At 39.6% G+C, this 18,796-nt stretch overlaps 2 protein-coding genes across 4 annotated transcripts in view; one reads left to right on the forward strand and one right to left on the reverse strand.

The window, feature by feature from the left end:
- Positions 1 to 2,457: 2,457 nt before the first annotated feature.
- RIBC2 (RIB43A domain with coiled-coils 2) lies at positions 2,458 to 11,744 on the reverse strand. The gene is made up of 7 exons (XM_040062777.1): positions 11,613 to 11,744; positions 8,052 to 8,133; positions 6,407 to 6,751; positions 5,737 to 5,855; positions 5,132 to 5,359; positions 3,586 to 3,752; positions 2,458 to 2,582 (listed from the first exon to the last, which is right to left on the reverse strand). The coding sequence occupies exons 1-7, from the start codon at positions 11,727 to 11,729 to the stop codon at positions 2,501 to 2,503; spliced, it is 1,140 nt and encodes a 379-aa protein (XP_039918711.1). The 5' UTR covers positions 11,730 to 11,744; the 3' UTR covers positions 2,458 to 2,500.
- Positions 11,745 to 12,110: 366 nt separating this feature from the next.
- The window catches only part of SMC1B (structural maintenance of chromosomes 1B), a 28,959-nt gene continuing 22,273 nt past the window's right edge, over positions 12,111 to 18,796 (forward strand). For 2 of the 3 annotated variants that reach the window (XM_040061995.2, XM_040061996.2), the window contains exons 1-7: positions 12,124 to 12,318; positions 14,048 to 14,236; positions 14,774 to 14,886; positions 15,632 to 15,835; positions 16,237 to 16,475; positions 16,927 to 17,185; positions 18,131 to 18,271. In XM_040061995.2, the coding sequence (XP_039917929.1) occupies positions 12,210 to 12,318; positions 14,048 to 14,236; positions 14,774 to 14,886; positions 15,632 to 15,835; positions 16,237 to 16,475; positions 16,927 to 17,185; positions 18,131 to 18,271 (1,254 nt within the window). In that variant the 5' untranslated portion in view covers positions 12,124 to 12,209. Of the gene's footprint in view, positions 12,319 to 14,047; positions 14,237 to 14,773; positions 14,887 to 15,631; positions 15,836 to 16,236; positions 16,476 to 16,926; positions 17,186 to 18,130; positions 18,272 to 18,796 lie in introns of all 3 variants that reach the window. The other variant, XM_040061994.2, reaches the window with a different exon arrangement.

Below are 18,796 nucleotides of genomic sequence, written 5' to 3' on the forward strand. Positions count from 1 at the left end.
GAAAGTTTTCTAGGAAATTCAGTGATGCCTGATCCTACCCAATTATGGAACTGTCAGTCTTACCTGAATTTCCATCTAAAGGCTTATTCAGCATACAACTGAGAAACCCATCCTTTTCTGACTTCATATAAAATATTTTCAAGCAAACAACTGGTAATGCAAAAAGGCTATAAACACCTAATCCTTCCTGGGGGAAATGCAAACATCATCTGACGAGGTCCAGCATCACTTAGTTAAACTGTAGAGCTGTTGTAAAGTCTGCAAGCATCTAGTCACACGAGTTGGGCAAATGAAGACAACTGCATGAACTTTTCAGCATATGCTTTATTCATTTTTTTTTGTCAGATAACTAAAATTCTGTGTAAAAAAGAAAAAGTCAGAGACTGAGATCAACCTAGACCAAACCCAACTTTAGTAAAGCAAGAACTACTAGAGAAGGCATATTAGTCCACCCATCCCAATTTGTCTATTCTAAGACACATACCTGCACTCCTGAGGTTGTCAATTTAATACAGTATTAGGTAATAGTCCAAAGAGATCCAGCCATATGTGAATCTCAGTCTCACAAATGGATCTCCAAATGCTATCCCATTGGAATCCCTTGAATATCATTCCTTCTTCTCTGTAGACCAGCTCATTACAAACAGTGCAAGTGTGATCCCCCCTCAACTTCATTTTCTAACTTTCCTCAGTTCCTGTATTTCAGCCACACTGCTTTTCTACTTAGCTTCTATCTATACTCAATTAATTCCAATTGTATCAATGTACTAAAATTGGGACATATCTTTTTGCTCAATATAATCATGTTGAAAGGCACTTCTTTACTCATTCGAATGTTCCTCTTGATTTTCTTTCACCTCTCTATCTAGAGGCATTAACACAATGGCTCTTTTCCAAACTCGTCTTTAATCAGCATTTTGAATCAGCAGCAAGGTTTTATCAGTGTGATCCCACAGGGCACTACTTCAGCCAAGCAAACAGACCTGTTGGAACAGTCCCCTTCAAGAAATGCATCCTTCAAACATCTTAAAATACTCCTGCTAATATCTTAAGAACCATGCATTCTTCATTATTTTCACAGAGCTAAAAATAACTCGTTCAACTCGTTCAAGTTTACTTCAGCCCTTGGCTTTTTTAAGCATCTTTTCTCCTTTGCTGGGTGGAAGCATCTTCAACCTATATCACCACAAAGTTCATTCAACATTACCATTATTTCTGAGACAAAGAAAAATCAGCAGACTCCAAGCCAACATCAGGATGTTTTCACCTCAGATTTATGTCCTTTATGCTGGAAAGTTACAGTTCGAGATCTATTCTCATAAATGTGCTCTAGTTTTATTAAAGGTTCACAATATTAGAGGTCTTGGATTCTTAGCAGAATTTCTCATCTGACTCTCATTTTTTCTCCTCTTTCAGATCTTCTGACTCCTAGAGTTGGTCTTCAAACTCTTTTTACAGTCCTTTCCACATCAGCTCTTTCTCTTCTGGATTTCATTTCCTTGTTAGCTCAACCATCCATTTTCCTTATGCAGTCAGTTTCCTACACTGCTTCTCTGTATCTTCTTCCTCTGTGTTGTGCTCACCCATGTTTCAAATGTCAGTGATTGGCTCTGACTGCTGAGTCAATACTGTCACCATGAAGACAGAAAGTACATGGGGATTCCCTGAACCATTCTGCACAAGCTGAGATTTTTCTCCTTGACTTTGTTTGATGCACACCTGCTTCTTCATCATTCTTCCATCATATCTGTGTATTGTCCCCTCTCTCCTTCAGCAGCATATTATCTGAAACCTCCTCCATTATTCCCAAAGCATGAGGGTGTATGTATGAATACTTTTCCACACTAACACACAATCTGTGTCAGTGCCATGACTCAGTGCACTAATCACCTCGACGACTATTGAACTCTTACCTCCTTATTCCCACTGTTCACAAAATAAAAGCAACGTTTCTGACCAACTTGACCACTTCTTTCTTTTTTATTGCCTTTGTGTCTGGCTGGGTTTTTTGCTTTAAGAAAATCCAAAACAAAAAACCCAAAACCAAACCACAAACAAACCAACCCAAATTCTTCTGCCTAGGTCATCTTTCTTCTCTCCCAGAGAAGGGCATCACTTGTGGTCTGTGTGAGACAGCATTCCCCTCTGGCCAAGTTGCATAAAACAGCACTGTAGTTTAAATTAGATTTCTTTCCAGAAATTGATTCCTATAGGCATGAATAATATAAATATTACAGCAAAGCCTGAGACAAAGGCTTATAAAAGTCAAACAGCCTACTACTGAATCTACTAGTCCTTTCAGAACAATGATCATGTTAAGAATCATTACAACATTTTTTTTCTTAGAACAGATCTGGCCTAGCAGACTGTCCTTTAGTTTGAGTGCAGTGTTTGAGCAGGGCAGGGAACAGATAAAAACAATAAAACATGGGATTGCTCAGCTGAAGATTTTAATGTGTCTACATACTTCATATGTATAATTCCAGTTGATTTATCCAGATCACCGGGTGGTTGTATTAAACTGTGCGTAAAACTCTTCTGTTGGAATATTTGAATACTCTTCTTCTTTAAGATAAATGTTCCTGGAAAGAAATAAAAATTTTTAAAAGCCATTAGTAAATGTTTCCTTGCTATTATACAGAAGGAGCCTGAGAAACCTAAAAAAGATGTAATGCATTAACATCCATAAATGTTCATAAACTCTTAGAAATGGAATTTAATGTAACTAGAACTTGTTCTCCAAAATATATGCCACATCTCGATATAGCAAGCTGAGGTTTTTTTCTTCCTGAAGTAACACTCCAAAAATCTCAACAGTAAAGAAACCTGAATTAACATAATTCCAAACTTTCGTTTTCATAGTAAGAAGGCATCATGTATTGCAAATTCATTTGCAAAAGGTATGTATGAACCTGAGACTGGCTAAGTTGGTCAGAGCATGGTGCTAACAATGCCAAGGTCACGGGTTCAATCCCCATATGGGCCATTCATTTAAGAGCTGGACACCAATCATGCTTGTTTTTCTTTTCCTGAACATATTATCTTCCTCCTTTCCCATAAGAGCAGACATAAGAACTGCCCATCAAGACATCCAGTGGTTAGTTAAAGAATCATCTAGTTCTGTCATACATAATGGAAACGCCGTTTGTGTTTTTAGATTAATCCTGAGCTATCAGAAACTGGCAGCTCTACTGGCAGTTCATCCGTTTTTGTTTCAGAAAACTAAGATAAATTAAAGAAATGTGTACCTGACAATGTAATTTTCTGCATAGCTAATTATATTTATTCTCTATTTTGCCATCTATATAAACAGTCTGTTGTCAGTGCAATGCTTTTAAGAATTCCAGTTCCTAATTCATTCATCTCAGTCAGTTAACACTCAAAACCTACTCTTTGAAGATTGATTAAATAATACTGGAAAACACACTTCAGATGAAGCGCCGATTTTTTTAAAAGCATGAACTTGTAACAAGTGTGTTAAAAAAGTTACAAACAGAGCAAGTAAAAAAGCTCCTTGAAAGACAAGCTATTGGGTTAATAATGATAGGGGTTTTTTTATTTGAACAACGCTGGTTTGGTACTTACTTTGCTTTTTGCTCCCGAGAGAGCTCTGCGTTCCTGACATCTAAATCTTGGCGCTGTACCCGATTCTGCCGCTGCAGGTGCCGCTCCCAGAGCAACTGGACCCTTGCAGCCTGCAGACGTTGCCTGTCCCATTCTGCATCTCTTCGGCGTTCCTGCTCTCTCACTCTCTGCAGGAGGGAGAAAAACCCTTCATTTTCTCTTTCAAAGATGGAACTGTATACATAAAGTCTCATGGGTAAGTTCATCCAAACAAACTTGCTTGTCATTACTGAACACTAGGGGTAGCACTTGAAATGGGGAGAAGGGAGCAAGAATTTCTAAACCAAGCAGAAGCAAGATATGGCCAATGAAAGAGCTGTTCTTTTCTCTCTGTAAAAGCCCAGAGCAGCAAGATTTTTTTATTTTTATTAATCTTGTTAGCAAGAGTTGAAACTTCTTGAAGCAAGAAGTGCACAGATATCAGTATGGCTTATAATATAGCTAATTTGGTGTAACTGGGGAGCCATGAACACCACATGAGTAGACTGAAACTGGTTTTTTCCTCTGCCTCACTTCTTGTCTGACACCTCATTGAACAGAATCAAAAAATTAGGCCTGCAAAAAACTTAACTTTTCTCGGTTGTACTCATTTTCAGCCAGCTTAATGATTTGAATGGGTTCATTTCAGAGCAATAGGAGAGGCAGGAAAATGACAATTTGACCTTCAGCTTTAAAAACAGTACTAGGTAAGACACAGTATAGCCTATAGTAAGGACATAAAGATAAAATAAAACACTATTCCTTAGCTGTCATAAATGCAGCCTCTGCACTGAAGGAGGCAAGTCACTTCCCAATATCTAGGCCTGGGCACTCTTGACTTCATAGGAGACTAGGTATCTTCATTTTGACTGCCTGCTTCTATGCACCTCTAGAGCAGCAACCATTACCATTGAAGTTCTATTTTACAGCATGGCTCATAGTTGTGTGAGATGGTGGAAATGAAACTCCATCACATTCTTACATTCATGAGCTTTTAGGCCTCTGAAATATGCATGAGCAATGTCACTGGACCTGCTCTATTTGCCTTGCTTGGGTATCCTTGAGCATGAGAACACTACTTTGGCCTGCCCTGCTTTCACCTTCAGCTCCCAGATCTTACTTCCCTATGGAGCAGCCCAGTCCTGGCAGGCAGCTTGGGTACGCTCAGGTCCTGAACTGCACCATGAAGCCTGGGTCTCAGGCTGGGCAGCACACTGCTGCTCAGCTGGACCATCATGGGCCATGCCCTAAGCTCCCCTTGGCCCTGGGCTCTTCAGCAACCTTCCTCCCACTCCAGTCCAGCTCCAGGGCTCCAGCCTACTCCATGACATCTTCCAGGTGCTTCAGAGGTACTATGTTCAGTTAGACTGATTAAAGTTTGGGTAAAATGCAGATCAGTGAAAACACAGTCTGATACTGGCATGTCCAGGGCAAACGATGGTATTTTTCTTCTCCAAACATTAGCGGTCTCTAGTGTTATTACAACCAAGAAAACAGCAAATGCATGAAAACACGTGAGCTTAAATACCTGTTTCTCCAGAGCTTGTTCCTTTTGAAACTGACGAATTGCCATCAGCTGCTCCTGATTCATTCCCTTCCATCGATCCACCAGGACAGGATGTTTACTCCAGGGACCGATTGCTTGGTCAGGGTTTTCAGAAAGGAAGTCTCCTCGAAGGAGGCAGGTAATTTCATCCATGTCATCTTTTATTTTTTGAGCCTTTTCCAATTCATTTTTATGATCTAGTTCAGCAGCCTAAATTTAGTGGAAAGAGAGAAGTGATGTCTTTTCCAAGAGAAATATGAACTAAGGGATGAAAAAATGTTAACACATTGAAAAAATGTTAACACGTCATAACAGTATCTTTTCTACCTGCATACAGTTGTGAAAAGCATCACATACAAATACTGTCATCATCATCTTATTGGCCAAGATCAAAAACCTAATAACCTTGGATCACTTGGCAAAGTGCATAAAATTTTTCTTGTTCCAAGCTGAAACAAACTTGGAAGTCAGCTGCAAAGAAACCCCAGTGAAAGTAACACTATTCCTTCCGATTTCGTGCATTTTATTTTCCCTCTCTGTCTCCACATTTTCTAAAAAACAAACAAACCAACTTAGTATTAATTTACCTGGATTCTATTGAAATTTTTAGTAGCTGCACAGACAACACGCCTGCTTTCCTCTTCTTTTCTTTGTTCCTCCATAATCTTTCGGTCAAGTTCAATCCTAAACTTGTCATAAAGATCATCTAAATTAGATTCAAATGAAATTTAGTCAATATTCATGGACATGATGTGCCATATAAGTTAACCAGGGGAAGAGGCAGGGGGGAGCTACAGATACAGTAGACTAAATTACTATTTCCAAATCCTACCATCAAAGCTGTATAACTTGGGATTTCAGGTGACTCGTGAATCAGTTTAATATGTAACCTATCTTGTCTAAACAGTTAGTGTTAAAATGAAAGTATGTTAAGTACTGCAGAAAATAATGTTTCATGACAAGCTGGGAGACAAAAATCAGTATTATTTTTTCTGCTCTAGGACAGTATGGATTGGACATTTTGGCCTGATGAAGTAAGCATTATCAACTGGAGGCATAAACCAGAAATGAAACCTAGGTTATGTTAGAATCACAAAATAGAGCTTCCTAGCAGAAATAGTGACTACATTAGAGTTTATGGAGTAAAAACTGCTCTAGTATTTCTATAAGCTATATATACAATAGGGTATTCCATATTTTCATCAGATACATCACAACTTCAGAAAAAGATTAAAACTACATTATCTTTTTTGTTACCTTCCAATTTTTGATCAGCTAATGCATTTTTCGTGTCTTTCTGTTGCTGAAGAGACCACTCCCTTAACTGCTCCTTTTGAAACTTCATCCTCTGGTCATAGTTTAAGTCTTCACCCATGAACTTCTGCATGCCAGATATAGTACATCGAGGATCATCGTCTGAAACTCGAGCAGGTCTGTCTTTCTTTAGGGCTTGTGGATCATTCAGGTCAAATTCACGTCTTGTTTCTGGCTTCTGAAAATTCTTCTGAAATTCACTGAGAGCCTTATTTATGTCCTTGATTTCATTTTTCTGTCGTTCTTCTAGCAGACACATGAGCTTGTCATTTTTCTTCATGTCATGAGCTAGACAAAAATGAACACAATGAAACCACAAGTCTTAGAGGTGCACGAGTCATTGGAGTGCACACATAAGGTGAAAATAAAATTTTCAAGATGAATAAACAGAATATAAGTCTTCAAACTGTTATGCCTTAGGAGAGTATTTGATCCATAACACCAGCCCAGCAAATACTCTAATGTTAGTAATATTTACTTAAGAAGTATTTTCAACTTTTTAGGTATAAATTATTAATGTTACAATGAAATACATGCATGTGAAACAAATACAATAACAACTACTAGAGCTATGAGGTTTCATTTGGTGAAAACCTGCAGGAACACAAGAAATGTAAACCAGTTGTTTCCATTTACTCCTGTTTACAACTACAGCTGAAATATGTGGTTGCTTGCCAGAAGGCAAACTAAAATTTGGCTTCAACTGAAAGGAATATAGGTAGCTCTTAAATAGTTCCAATGATTTTTCTAACCATAGCAATAAAATCATTGGCCTGCATTAAGTTTTGAACAGCTTAAGAGCTCCCGCCCATTTAATTGAAACTAAATAAATTACAGCATTTTTAAGAAAAAGCGAACAACAAAAATCCCACCCAACTAGCCATTTTAGTGATTTAAAATAATTTGCTAGAAAAGATCATTTCCTCTTTTGCCAGACTCCACATTGCTGCTGGTAGTTTCCCAAGAGTCAGACCCTGAGAGGTGTATTTTCCAGCCAGGGAAATCACAAGCAGCTGCAGCAGAGGCACAGCATGGAAGCTGGCAGCTCCATTTGAGCTCCTCTTGAGGCACATGGAGAGCTGAGGCTGTGGGACCTTTTCATCTGATAGCAAAGAAAGCATGCCAAGCACTGAAGACCAAAAAGGGTTTGAGGTCAGGGCACAGCATGAAATATTTGTGTGGCTGCAAGTTCTGACTCAGCAATGGCTCCTCTTATCGCCTTACATAATTCATGCTTCCAGCAATAATAATCTAGAGAGGGTTCCACAGAATCTGTATATTCTATGGAAGAATGGCTAGACAGAAGATGAGCTCACTCTACAAGAAAGCAACTAAAATAAAGCTATTTGTCAATACCTTTTAAAAGAAAACACTGAAAATTCTGGCCTATTAAGCCAGTTTAATCATGTCAACACAAATCTTAAGATAGCAAGGAGAATACATACTGTGCCAGTGTAGATGTATGAACATAAATAGGACATCAATTGGATGACTGAATTTAGAGAATACATTAAGGGATAAAAGAAAGCAGGAAACAGATTAAAACATTTAACTATTCACAGAAATATCACAGTATCTAGGACTATACCAAATCTTTCATGTTGTGCTTTTTCAGCTGCTTCTTGCATTTTCCTCTCCTTGACCTGCGCGTCCAATGCATCTTTATCAACCTATTAAAACAGAAAAAAAAGCAGCTCTTTAGGAGATACTGTGTTTGAACAATTAAAACAGGTATTGTGAAGCTACACTGACTCACAGTTGTACAAGGCAGATTTAAACCCACTAGCAACAGAATTTATATACTTTACTAATGTAGGTTAAAAAAACCCCAGAAACAGACGTATTCTTGTTTGCTTTGTTTTAATAATGACAGCTATGCTCTTGCACCTGATCAGATGAAAACACCGCATTTACATGATACATAGAACTATAAATATTTTCTGCATTACACAGAATATATTTTCCCCTTCACAGCTGGCAATTTTTTAAAATTATTCTGCTTTCATTTAGAAAGCAGGTAAGTGCTTTAACAGTAAAGATGACAGGAAGTTGTAAGAGTTCATATTTGAAAAAAATACAGAAGGTTCACTATAAGAATGGAATGGAAACGTTTCCAGTCTTATCAGAGAGATTCACACCGTCACTGAAATGCGCTACAAGGTACATGATCTGTGATGAGCTGACAGATAAGGTACAGAACATCCCCATCCATGGGGAGTGGGACCTGAGCGAAGAATAATATAGGAAACACCATCAAATGGGAGCAGGCACCTCCATCTTAGGCAAAAAAATGTGGCCTCACTTTTGTAGGCAGATGGTGGCAAATTAATAGGAAGAAACATAGAGGGTTTTTTTTGGTTTGGTGGTTTTTTTTTTGTTTTTTTTTTTTTTTTTTTTTTTTTTTTTTTTTTTTTTTTTTTTTTTTTTTTTTTTTAAAAACTGTCAAGTCACTTACTGTGTTTAAAAATTTTGTCCAAAATACAATGACAAATCTTCAAGAATCTGGCAGACAATTTTAATAGTCTTTATCTAAAACTTATTCAGATGAAGACAGACAGAGATCATGACTGAAAATATACATGGTTAGTGCTGTAAAGGACAACTGACAATAGCAATCAGGCAGAGGTCAGTTTGTAAACAAGGGTGAAACCATCAAGAATTCTATCATCCAGAAACAAAGGTGTTGTGAACACTAAATATGAACTCTTTCAGAGGTCTCACTGGGAAAGCCAAGCTAACAATACAACTACAGGAAATACTGGTAAGAGAAATTCAATACAAGTTCTTAGTTTTCTGGCAATAATAGAGGTAGGTCAGTTATCGACTTGTGTTACACTATTGGCTCTGTCCTCTTCAAAACACTTTCACTCCACACAAGAACATCCCTAAAACTGACATTCCCAGTCACATAAAACTATCGGTTTCACTTTTAAGTGTTTAAATAAGAAATCTATGAACAGCTTGAGGCAGCTAATTTCTAAACTAGTTCTATTTATGTATAAAGTTCACATGTAAATTGAAAGTAATTTTTTCAGTTGGATTATTCATCTGAACTCTTCAGAAAAATCAGTGATTTAATGAGGATAAATTCTTCAATCTGTAAGTGAAAGGGGCATTATCTTATGTTTCCATTACTTAGATGAAAAAACAGATATAGAAGTCAAAAGAATAATAAAACTAGTAATAATCAAGGGAAAAAAATGTAAAATCTGCCTTCCCATTCCACTTTCCAGTATATTACCTCCAACTTTTTAAAATATTCAAACCCTGCTTTAGGACTTCTAGTTTCTAAGTCAAATATTGTCTTGATTTTTAAATTTTCTCCGCGACTGCCACTTAGGTAAACTGGTCACAGAATAGAAGCAAAGAATCTTAAAATCACACAGAAATACTGATACAGAATATCTCTATATGGATTTCCTGGCTCTTTACGATTCAGACCTGGCCTAACTCCAAAGCATAAGAACAGTCCCCTCTGTCAGCATCACTGTTCAAGTACATTGAATGATGTTAAATCAAAATAGACTGTTAATCAAAATTCCCCAGATGAGCTCTCCTTCATTTTAGATGTTTGCCCAATGTAAACAGATCTATCCAAACCTGCCTAAGTCAGTTCTACAAAATAAGTCAATTCTACAAAAGTGTTTGGGCAAAACCTTCAGATGGTGTACTCCAGTATGGCTCAATAAAACGCACCAGGATTTGTTAGTTGTCAGCTATTTCATTAACTAAGGATAGATGGTTTGCACTTCCTTTTTAAGGCTCTAGAAAAGCCAGTTTATAGAGAAAGTATGTGTTTCTGATGAAGGAATTTCAAGTACCTTAACCCATCCCACAACGGCTACAAAATGTTATTAGCTCCTTCCACTTAGGTACACTGTTGGGTACTTAAGTATATTGCTGGTGTGTGTCAGGATGATGTACCAGGTGGACACACCTGCTATGTTCATTAAGTGGGAACTGCTAATTACTCTGCAGCCACAATGACTCTCGCATAAGAGTGAAAAGAATAAATTCAATGCCCTGTCAGAGATACGGTGAAGGTATCTTTCCACTGAGACATGTTTCTGTACCTAGGAAAAGAGGATCAAATTGACAGCTGTTGCAATTCTACCAGTTCAATGAAATCACCTCACAGCATTCTTCCCTCCACGCACGCTCACAAAATCTTAATGTGGGCCTTTGGACACATCACAGGGAGACTCATTGCATTCATACTGCTGCCTCCAAAGTCAAATAGGTATAGAGCACATTATTCCCTGACGTCCAGTAAACTCTGGAGAAAATCCACCAGCCTGAAGGGTGTTCACATTTACACATTTACACATCCACACCAAGAAAAAACAGACACAACAATTAATTACATAGACAAGGATGGATCTGCCCTGTCTGATACAAAATGTGTACTAATTGCAGGACACTTAGAGCATTAAATCTCTCACAGCATCAATTCTAGAGAGGTTCAAGCAGACAAGGGCAGTATCATGGAGCAGAGAGGTAAAAAAATAATTTCTTGTTTCAGCCACATTACATGAGCTGACTCTGGAAGCTCTTGGCTTCCCTCCAAGTAATCCTACACAGAGATACATCACAGCGCTTAATTTCTACGTGCTGTTAGGGGGCAATGACACCTTGCCCTTGAATCCAGAGCAGTGGGGCACAGATACACATGAGAAGCAATGGCCATAAAGTAAAATACAACTAGTTTTGCCTCAACAGCAGGAAGAACCTCTCTCCATCGAGGCTGGCAGAGCACTGAACAGCTGCCCAGGGAGGTCACGGAGTCTTTCCCCCTGAAGATATTCCAAACCCATCCGACATGCGCCTGTGTCACCTGCTTTGGGTGACCCTGCCTTGGCGGGGGGGGTTGGAATGGATGATCTTCAGAGGTCGCTTCCAACCCTAAATATTCTGCGATTTCTTTCACCTGTAACTTTAAACGCGACTCTGAAAGTTTCATCTGGGTTCTCCCTTCCTGCTTGCTCCCCCTCACGCACACACCTGAGGGGAGGTCACTGCGGTACCGCTCCCGGCTCGGCCGCCCCTTCCCTCCCTGCCCCGCACTGGGGATCGGCCCCGCGTTAAGCCGTTCTCAGAACTCCTGGCAGCGGCTGGAAGGCGCCTTCCCTCCTTTCCTGCCCGCCCTCACCCCTATGGTTCGGATCCGTGGGTTGAAGATGCGGTCCCGCCGCAGCAGCTCCCGCCGCCGCCGGCGCTCCAGGGCAGCGGCCTCCTCCAGCTCCCGCTGCGGCCCCAGGCCGCTCATGGCGCCGGGAGGGAACAGCGGGACGGCGGGGCTGCAGTGAGAGCGGCGGCCGGGAGCAGCAGCGGCGTCCAGCCGGGACGCACCGCGGCCCGTCGCGATGGGAACGGGAGCGGCGGGGGCCAGCCGGGACAAAAGCCAAACCCTCGGATGGGAACGGGAGCGCCGGGGGCCAGCCGGGACACCAGGCGAACCGTGGCGATGGGAACGGGAGCGGCGGGGGCCAGCCGGGACGCAGGCGAACCGTCGCGATGGGAACGGGGGCGGTGGCACCGCGGGGCGGAGCGGGGCCGCTGCACGAGGCGCGCGGGCTGTGAGGGCAGGGCCGGGCGGTGCCGCCCGTCTCTTTGAGGCGATAAAGTTGTGGAAGAGGCGCGTTGGTTTGGGGTGTGATTTTGCCAGTGGATCGACCGGTGGAATAACCTCTTCGACTCTTTGAGAGGGTTGAGGCGTGGAGCTCAGGAGCTCCGTTTCCCCGCGGGGATGGGTTACCTGAAGCTGTTGGTGGTGAAGGACTTCAAGTCGTGGAGGGGGCAGCAGGTTATCGGCCCCTTCATGAGGTTCAACTGCATCATCGGGCCCAATGGATCAGGTAGTGTGGGTGGGTGTGTGGGTCGGGGGCAGCTCCTCCATCTTCTGTCAACATGGAGATGGGATTTAGCCTCACGGACCTGCTGAAAATCTCCTCGTGTGCACCTGAAGGGGTGGCAGCACACATGAAGCCTTGAAGCTACCCGCTCTGTAATTCTTAGCTGAAAGTGTAGGTTTTTCCAGCATGGAAGCTGGGAGGAGAAGGGGCTTGATGGAACTTTCATTTCCGGCTTAAAGCAGAAAGCCTAGTTTGCAAACAGCACAGCTTGTCTTGTCCACCCCAGCTTACAAACATTATAAAGGTGGTTTTATTTTAATACTCCGGGCTGTGCCAGTGGAAACCTGCTCCTTGATGGGAGTCTGTGGGTTTTGCTGCGCTTCCCTCGGGCCGGGGAGCGCGGCTCTGCAAAATGGCGGCTGCCGTGGAGCGGGGCGCTGTGGGGGCAACTTCGTAAAATTCCATCTCTTCAAAAAGCTCCATTCAGCCAAGGCGATTTTGTGTCTGTCAAAGCGATAGGAGGTGAGAGCAGCACCTCCTAGCATCACTCCTATCACTATCACTAACAGAGCAGCGAGGGTGGGTTTAACATTTCGCCTTATTTTCTCCAGTCTGTTAATGATTTAATCTATAATTCAGATTTGTCGACCCTGTATTTTCCTCACTTACCCGATTAAAGTAAGATCTGTGAATATAAGCTAAATATATTTAGCACTGTTACCATGTTCTTTATCATCCTATCCCCACTGCTCTATATTGTAGAGTCTCAGAATTATGACGCTTTTTCCAGGTGCTCTTTCAGTTAAATCTGAGTACATTTTATAGATGAATCCAGGGGAAAAAAAGAATGTGAATATTCTGTAATCCCTGAATTGAATATTTTTATATCTCTGCTTTCCTCCTAGTGTTCTTACTTTTCTGATAGTTTGGAGAGTAAATTAAAATACTGTCAAATCAGCAAGGTTGAAGGCTGAAAATAATTAAGCTGTCAGCAGACGTGCTGAAGACTAAAGGGATAAAGCAAAAAGAGGATTCCATTTAGGAGGATTTTTGTCAAAGGACTGTGATCATATAGCTTTGTTGTTGTGGTGAATGGATCTAGGAAATACTTGTGTTCTTCAGGAGCCTGGAGTTGCAGTGGAAAATTTGGGAATGGAGTGCTCATGCAAGAAACCTCCCTCACTTCACCACAGAAAGCCAAGGAAGGAGGATGATATGGCACGCTCTCCACTAGAGAAGCCTGCTTAGAAAAAGTGAAAAATTTCTTAAATAAAGCTGAACAAATAAATCAGTTTTGTCATAATTTTTATCACAGGCTTATTTTCTGCTGGCAGAAATCTAAAAAAAATTGTTTTTATTATGTGCAACAGCTTTTCCTCCATAAAATCACAAGATCATAGAATGGTTTGGGTAGGAAAGGACCTCATATTTCAACCTCCCTGCCATGGGCTGGGACACCTTGCACTAGATTGGGTTGCTCCAAGCCTCATCCGGCTTGGCCTTGAACACTTCCAGGAATGGGGCATCCACAGCTTCTTTGAGCAGCTCATGCCACTATCTCACCTCCCTCCCAGAGAAGAATTTCTTCCTAAAAGGAAAAAAAAAAAAAAAAAGGCATAATTAGAAACAGAATTTCAAAAGAATTTGGCAGTTCTCCAGATTCTTTAATTCTTAATAAAATTCTCCCATTTTTGTCATGTCAAAGATGTCTTAATTTTTTTTTTTTTTAAAGGAAAATCTAACATAATGGATGCTGTCAGCTTTGTGATGTGTGAAAAGACATCAAATTTGCGAGTTAAAAGCATTCAAGAACTTATTCATGGAGCACATGTTGGAAAACCTATTTCTTCTACAGCTAGTGTGAAGATAGTATATTGTGAGGAAGATGGGGAAGAAAAAACATTTTCCAGAGTTATCCGTGGTAGGTAGTATATTCTGCTTGTACTTGTCTGATGTATGAAGAAATGAGGACCAAAAGTAACCTAATGTGGAATTTCAGATGCCCAAATATTAGTTCATAGTTGGGCAGATGAGTATAGTTCTTCAGACAGCATTTTAGTAGTGCTGTAAATGGAAAAAAAAAAAAAAAAAATTGGGTTAATTAGTTAAAAAATCAAACAAGTTATTATATGTTCTTTGCTCTGTATCTGTTCAGGTATTTCCTTGAGATCTGCAGGTGATGTAGGCTCTAGGAAATGGGGTCTGACACCTTGCTGCAGGTGTGAGCACTATTAGCATATCAATTCCTTTAGAAAGCACTAAAATTATAAACTAGAGTTTTCAAACAGAAAAAATAAATTACCGAAAGGAATAAATGAGTAAATTGAAATCTATTGCCATCTTTGAGAAAATTGCTCAGTTAAATTATTCCACTAGTTTAATTCTTTTCCAGTGGATTTTTTTGTTGTTGTTGTAGCCATTTTCAGCAGTATTTTTGTTTTTTTCTTTCCTCCTTTAGGTAGTTGCTCTGAGTTTTTTTTCAATGACAAGTCTGTCAGCCGATCTGCGTACATATCTGAGCTTGAAAAAATAGGCATTCTTGTCAAGGCCAGGAATTGCCTTATTTTTCAGGTGAGCCTTCAAGGTACTTTGAAAAGAAAACAAAAGAAAAAAATTCTATTTCATCGAATACACAGCTAAGTATTGTCTAGAAGTGAGAGCATCTTTAGCCAACCTCAAGGTAACAATTTTTTCCTGACCTTACCAAGAGCTGCAGGACTACAAAATAAACTTAATGGGGTTTGTATGTATGTGCATGCACTAGTAAGAAAGAAGCTAATCCTGAAGAACTTGAGTGCTTCTGTTATTCACAATATATTTAAAAGTATGGGTCTGTATAAATGCTTAGTGTAGTTAATTGTAGGAGTGCTGGGAAAAGGTAATTTCATCTTAAAACGCTCCTGTTAGTAAAGATGCATGAAAGTATAAAGGATTTTTTTTTTTTTTAGATTGAAGGGTTGAAAATTCTGTTCAGCTATTAGTTTCCAAGAATTTAATGGCATAGGCTTTTCATGCATAATACATTTCATCAAGTCGTCTTCCTTAGAGCTGCTGACAAAAATTCCTAAGGAAGAATGGATTTTTCCCTTTTACAGAAACATTTCTAGAAATGTTCTAAAAAATTCTAGAAACCTGAGCAGCTAGGTGATGCTCGTTTTGGCACTAAACTTTTCCTTGGGTTTGAATCTAGATGCATTTCCACCAGCTCTGTTCACAGTAAATATATACAGAGGTCAGTCTGTACTATATTAAATTCACAAGGCATCAGAATGATCTGCAGTGCTGCATAATTTGTTTATTTTCAATTTTGGTTTAGGGAACAGTAGAATCAATTGCAATGAAGAAGCCAAAGGAGAGAACTCAACTTTTTGAACAGATTAGTAACTCATGGGAATATGCTGAAGACTATGAACGAAAGAAGAAGAAAATGCAGCAAGCAGAAGAGGATGCACAGTTTAATTATAACAAGAAAAAAAGTGTGGCAGCAGAACGCAAACAAGCAAAGATGGAGAAAGATGAGGTACCTTCCACTTAATTCCATTTTTTCATGTTAAGTTGCCAGATTTTACATCTCTTGTGGACTTCAATAGTGTTTAAAAAAGCACAACAAACCAAGAAAACAAACCCACAAACTTCTGTTGGTTTTGGTCTAGTAGTTTTTTTCAGTATGGCTTACTATATAAAAATGTAATATCATTTTAAAAAGTAGACAATTACATGTAATATAAATAGAATAAAGGGTAGGCTTGCCAGTATAATTTAATTAAGTATTGACTTAAATGTTTGAGTTTTATGATTAGTGACCATTACTGGAACTGCAGCTACTTGCACGTCATCTTACATGACTTTGGCCTTGAAATTAGACTGGTAATAATGGAAAACAGTTTTTATAAACTATAAATTGAATTTTAATGTTGGTAGGCAGAGCATTACCAGATGCTAATCAAGGAACTGGATGAAGAAAGGATACAGCTGCAGCTTTTTCAGCTTTATCACAATGAAAAACAAATTGACTTTCTGAAAAACAGTTTGGATGAAAAAAATATGGAGGCTCATATTAAGAAAGAGGCTCTTTCTGCAGCAGAAGATTCATTTAAAGCCAAGAAAAAAATGTTTGGGATGTTAAACAGGGACCAACAGCATATGGAAAAAGAAATGAAGTAAGTTCTCCAATCAGATTCTGTGATAGTTGAATAAAGCATTATCTGCACTGGGAGTTGCTTGGCAGGTGCGCACTTCCTGGTAAAAATTTGAGTGATATCCCAGTGCTATGGAAGTCAGCTCCTAGCAGTTCTCTCAAGTAAAATCCAGAATTGGTTTTTACCTCCTCTACCATGCCTAGATACATATTTCTTTATAGAAATACTTGTTTGCTATTAACTTTTAGGACATCATATTTAGCTTTTTAAATTACTGTTTTCAATGGATATTAAAAAAAAACCACCTCTGTGGGTACAACCTCAGTGTAAGCCCCAATCTTAAGGTTTAAAACTGATCCTTGGGGGGGGCGGTGCCTTTCCTGTCTTCCTTCTCTCCCCTTTTCCTGTGACTTTGTTGTTTTGGCTGCGTCTTGTGGTGGTCGGTTGTTTTGTTTCTGGTTTTGTTTTTTAGGACTCTGGAAGCGACACTGATTCAGCAGAGACCCCTTTATATAAAAGCAAAGGAAAACACATCCCATCAAATCAAGAAAGTAGAAATGTTGAGAAAATCTCTAAGGGATAAGGAGAAATCCTATGATAAGGAAAAGCGGAACATAGAAGAGCTGCAAGTAGAACTGAATGATATTGAGAAGGCATGGAGAGCGTTTGAGGAGAAAATTGAAGAAGAGAGAAGGCAGAGAGCAGCAGATATTGAGCTGGAAGAAAGTCAGGTGAGCCAGGAGGCCCAAAAGTGTTTTTTATTAGAGAAGTCCAAAAATACTCCTGATTACACAGAAACTGTTATTTCGCCAATGACCTGCGATTTTTAGTGATCTTTTTGCCCTTGAACTCAAAAAACCCCCAAATTCCAAGTTTTATTTAGATACATGGTACATTGTGGGAGGGTAGAACAGAAGACGTTTTTAAGGGTCTCAGGGTGAGTGATTTTTGAGAACAGACTTTTCATCTGATGTATCAGTTGGGGAAAACCAATGAAGACAAAAAAAATAAACCAGACCTGGTAGTATACATACCATTTGCTGGGAGTGTGAGTGAAACTGGGGTAGCTCATTTGAGAAGGGAAGGGCTACATCCCTTGATGGTATATTCACTCTGGGAGAAGCTGTCTTTGCAACCATATGGCCATGAATGTTTGTAAAACTATGTGATAGCTTTTCTTCCACTGTCTCCTTAAAACAGTTTCTGATCAATTAATGAAGAACCTGCAGAGTTGTTAACCTCAGTTTGTGAATCTTCCTGCACTTCGCTTTAGAAGCAGTTAGTCATCACTTAGCAGATTTGTTTAAAATATTTATATTTCACCTACTCTATGAATTTTTTTAATATCATGAGAATGCTGAAAATACTGCCCTAATTTTGGGCTATGCCAAAACTTACTGTTAACCTTCGGATTGAATGGGAAGTACTGTAAACTTCCCTGAACAATAGGAGTAATAAAAAAGGCTAAAAAAAGACTGTAGGCAAGAACTATATGGTATAATTGGATTGAATCTTACTCTGAAAAGCTACAACTTGTTATAATGCAATCAGTAGCTAGAAGAGTCTTCTGGAAAATTGGGTGGTTTTCATGAAGTTTAGGTAGGTAGAGTTACTTAAGGCAGTAACAACATGAGTCTTTCCAAGGAGTGAATTGTTTTTAATTTCTTTTTGTCCAGTTAGAGCGGTACAAAGAGCTAAAGGAAACGGCAAGAAAGAAAGTAGCTATACTAGCCCAGCAGCTAGAAAAACTTCGTTGGGAGGATAAAGGAGATCAAGAAAGGCTGAAACTGAATCGCAGGAAGAAAAAGGAAATTGAGGTATCTGTATCAAACTAGAATTACATTTTTAGGAGAAAAATGTCTCTCTGCCATTCCCTGTGGTAAAATTGCCTATATAAACATGCTCAGTGCTTTGATGTTATCAAATCCTCAGCAGAAGAACATTGCAAGTGGTAACTCGGTTTCCATGCTGCAGCAGGCTTAGCAAAAAGGCCTCTCAGTTTGTTCAGCAATTGTTTGTGTGGGCCCACACTGAGGATTTGGGTTTGAAAGCTTTGGCTCTGATATTTTACAGTTATTCAGAGCATTGGTTTAAGTGTCACCTGTTTCTGGTTTTGTAAGTGTAGTCTTTCTGAGATGTCCCACTGCCTTTGTATGTGCCTCACACTCTGCAGAGGTGTCTTGTGATCACAGCTGCCTTTTTGCTGAGATGGTTTTAAGGTCAGTTGTGTGTTGAAAAAGTCTCAGTGTCCATCCACTCTTCTCTTGCACTTCAGAGGCAGTTTTTTTGTGTGAATACAGGTGCAGTCATTTTGATTCTGGTATCTTTTATCATTGCAGATC

The sequence above is a fragment of the Hirundo rustica genome, chromosome 4 (assembly GCF_015227805.2).
Source record: "Hirundo rustica isolate bHirRus1 chromosome 4, bHirRus1.pri.v3, whole genome shotgun sequence".
Lineage (NCBI taxonomy): Eukaryota > Metazoa > Chordata > Aves > Passeriformes > Hirundinidae > Hirundo > Hirundo rustica.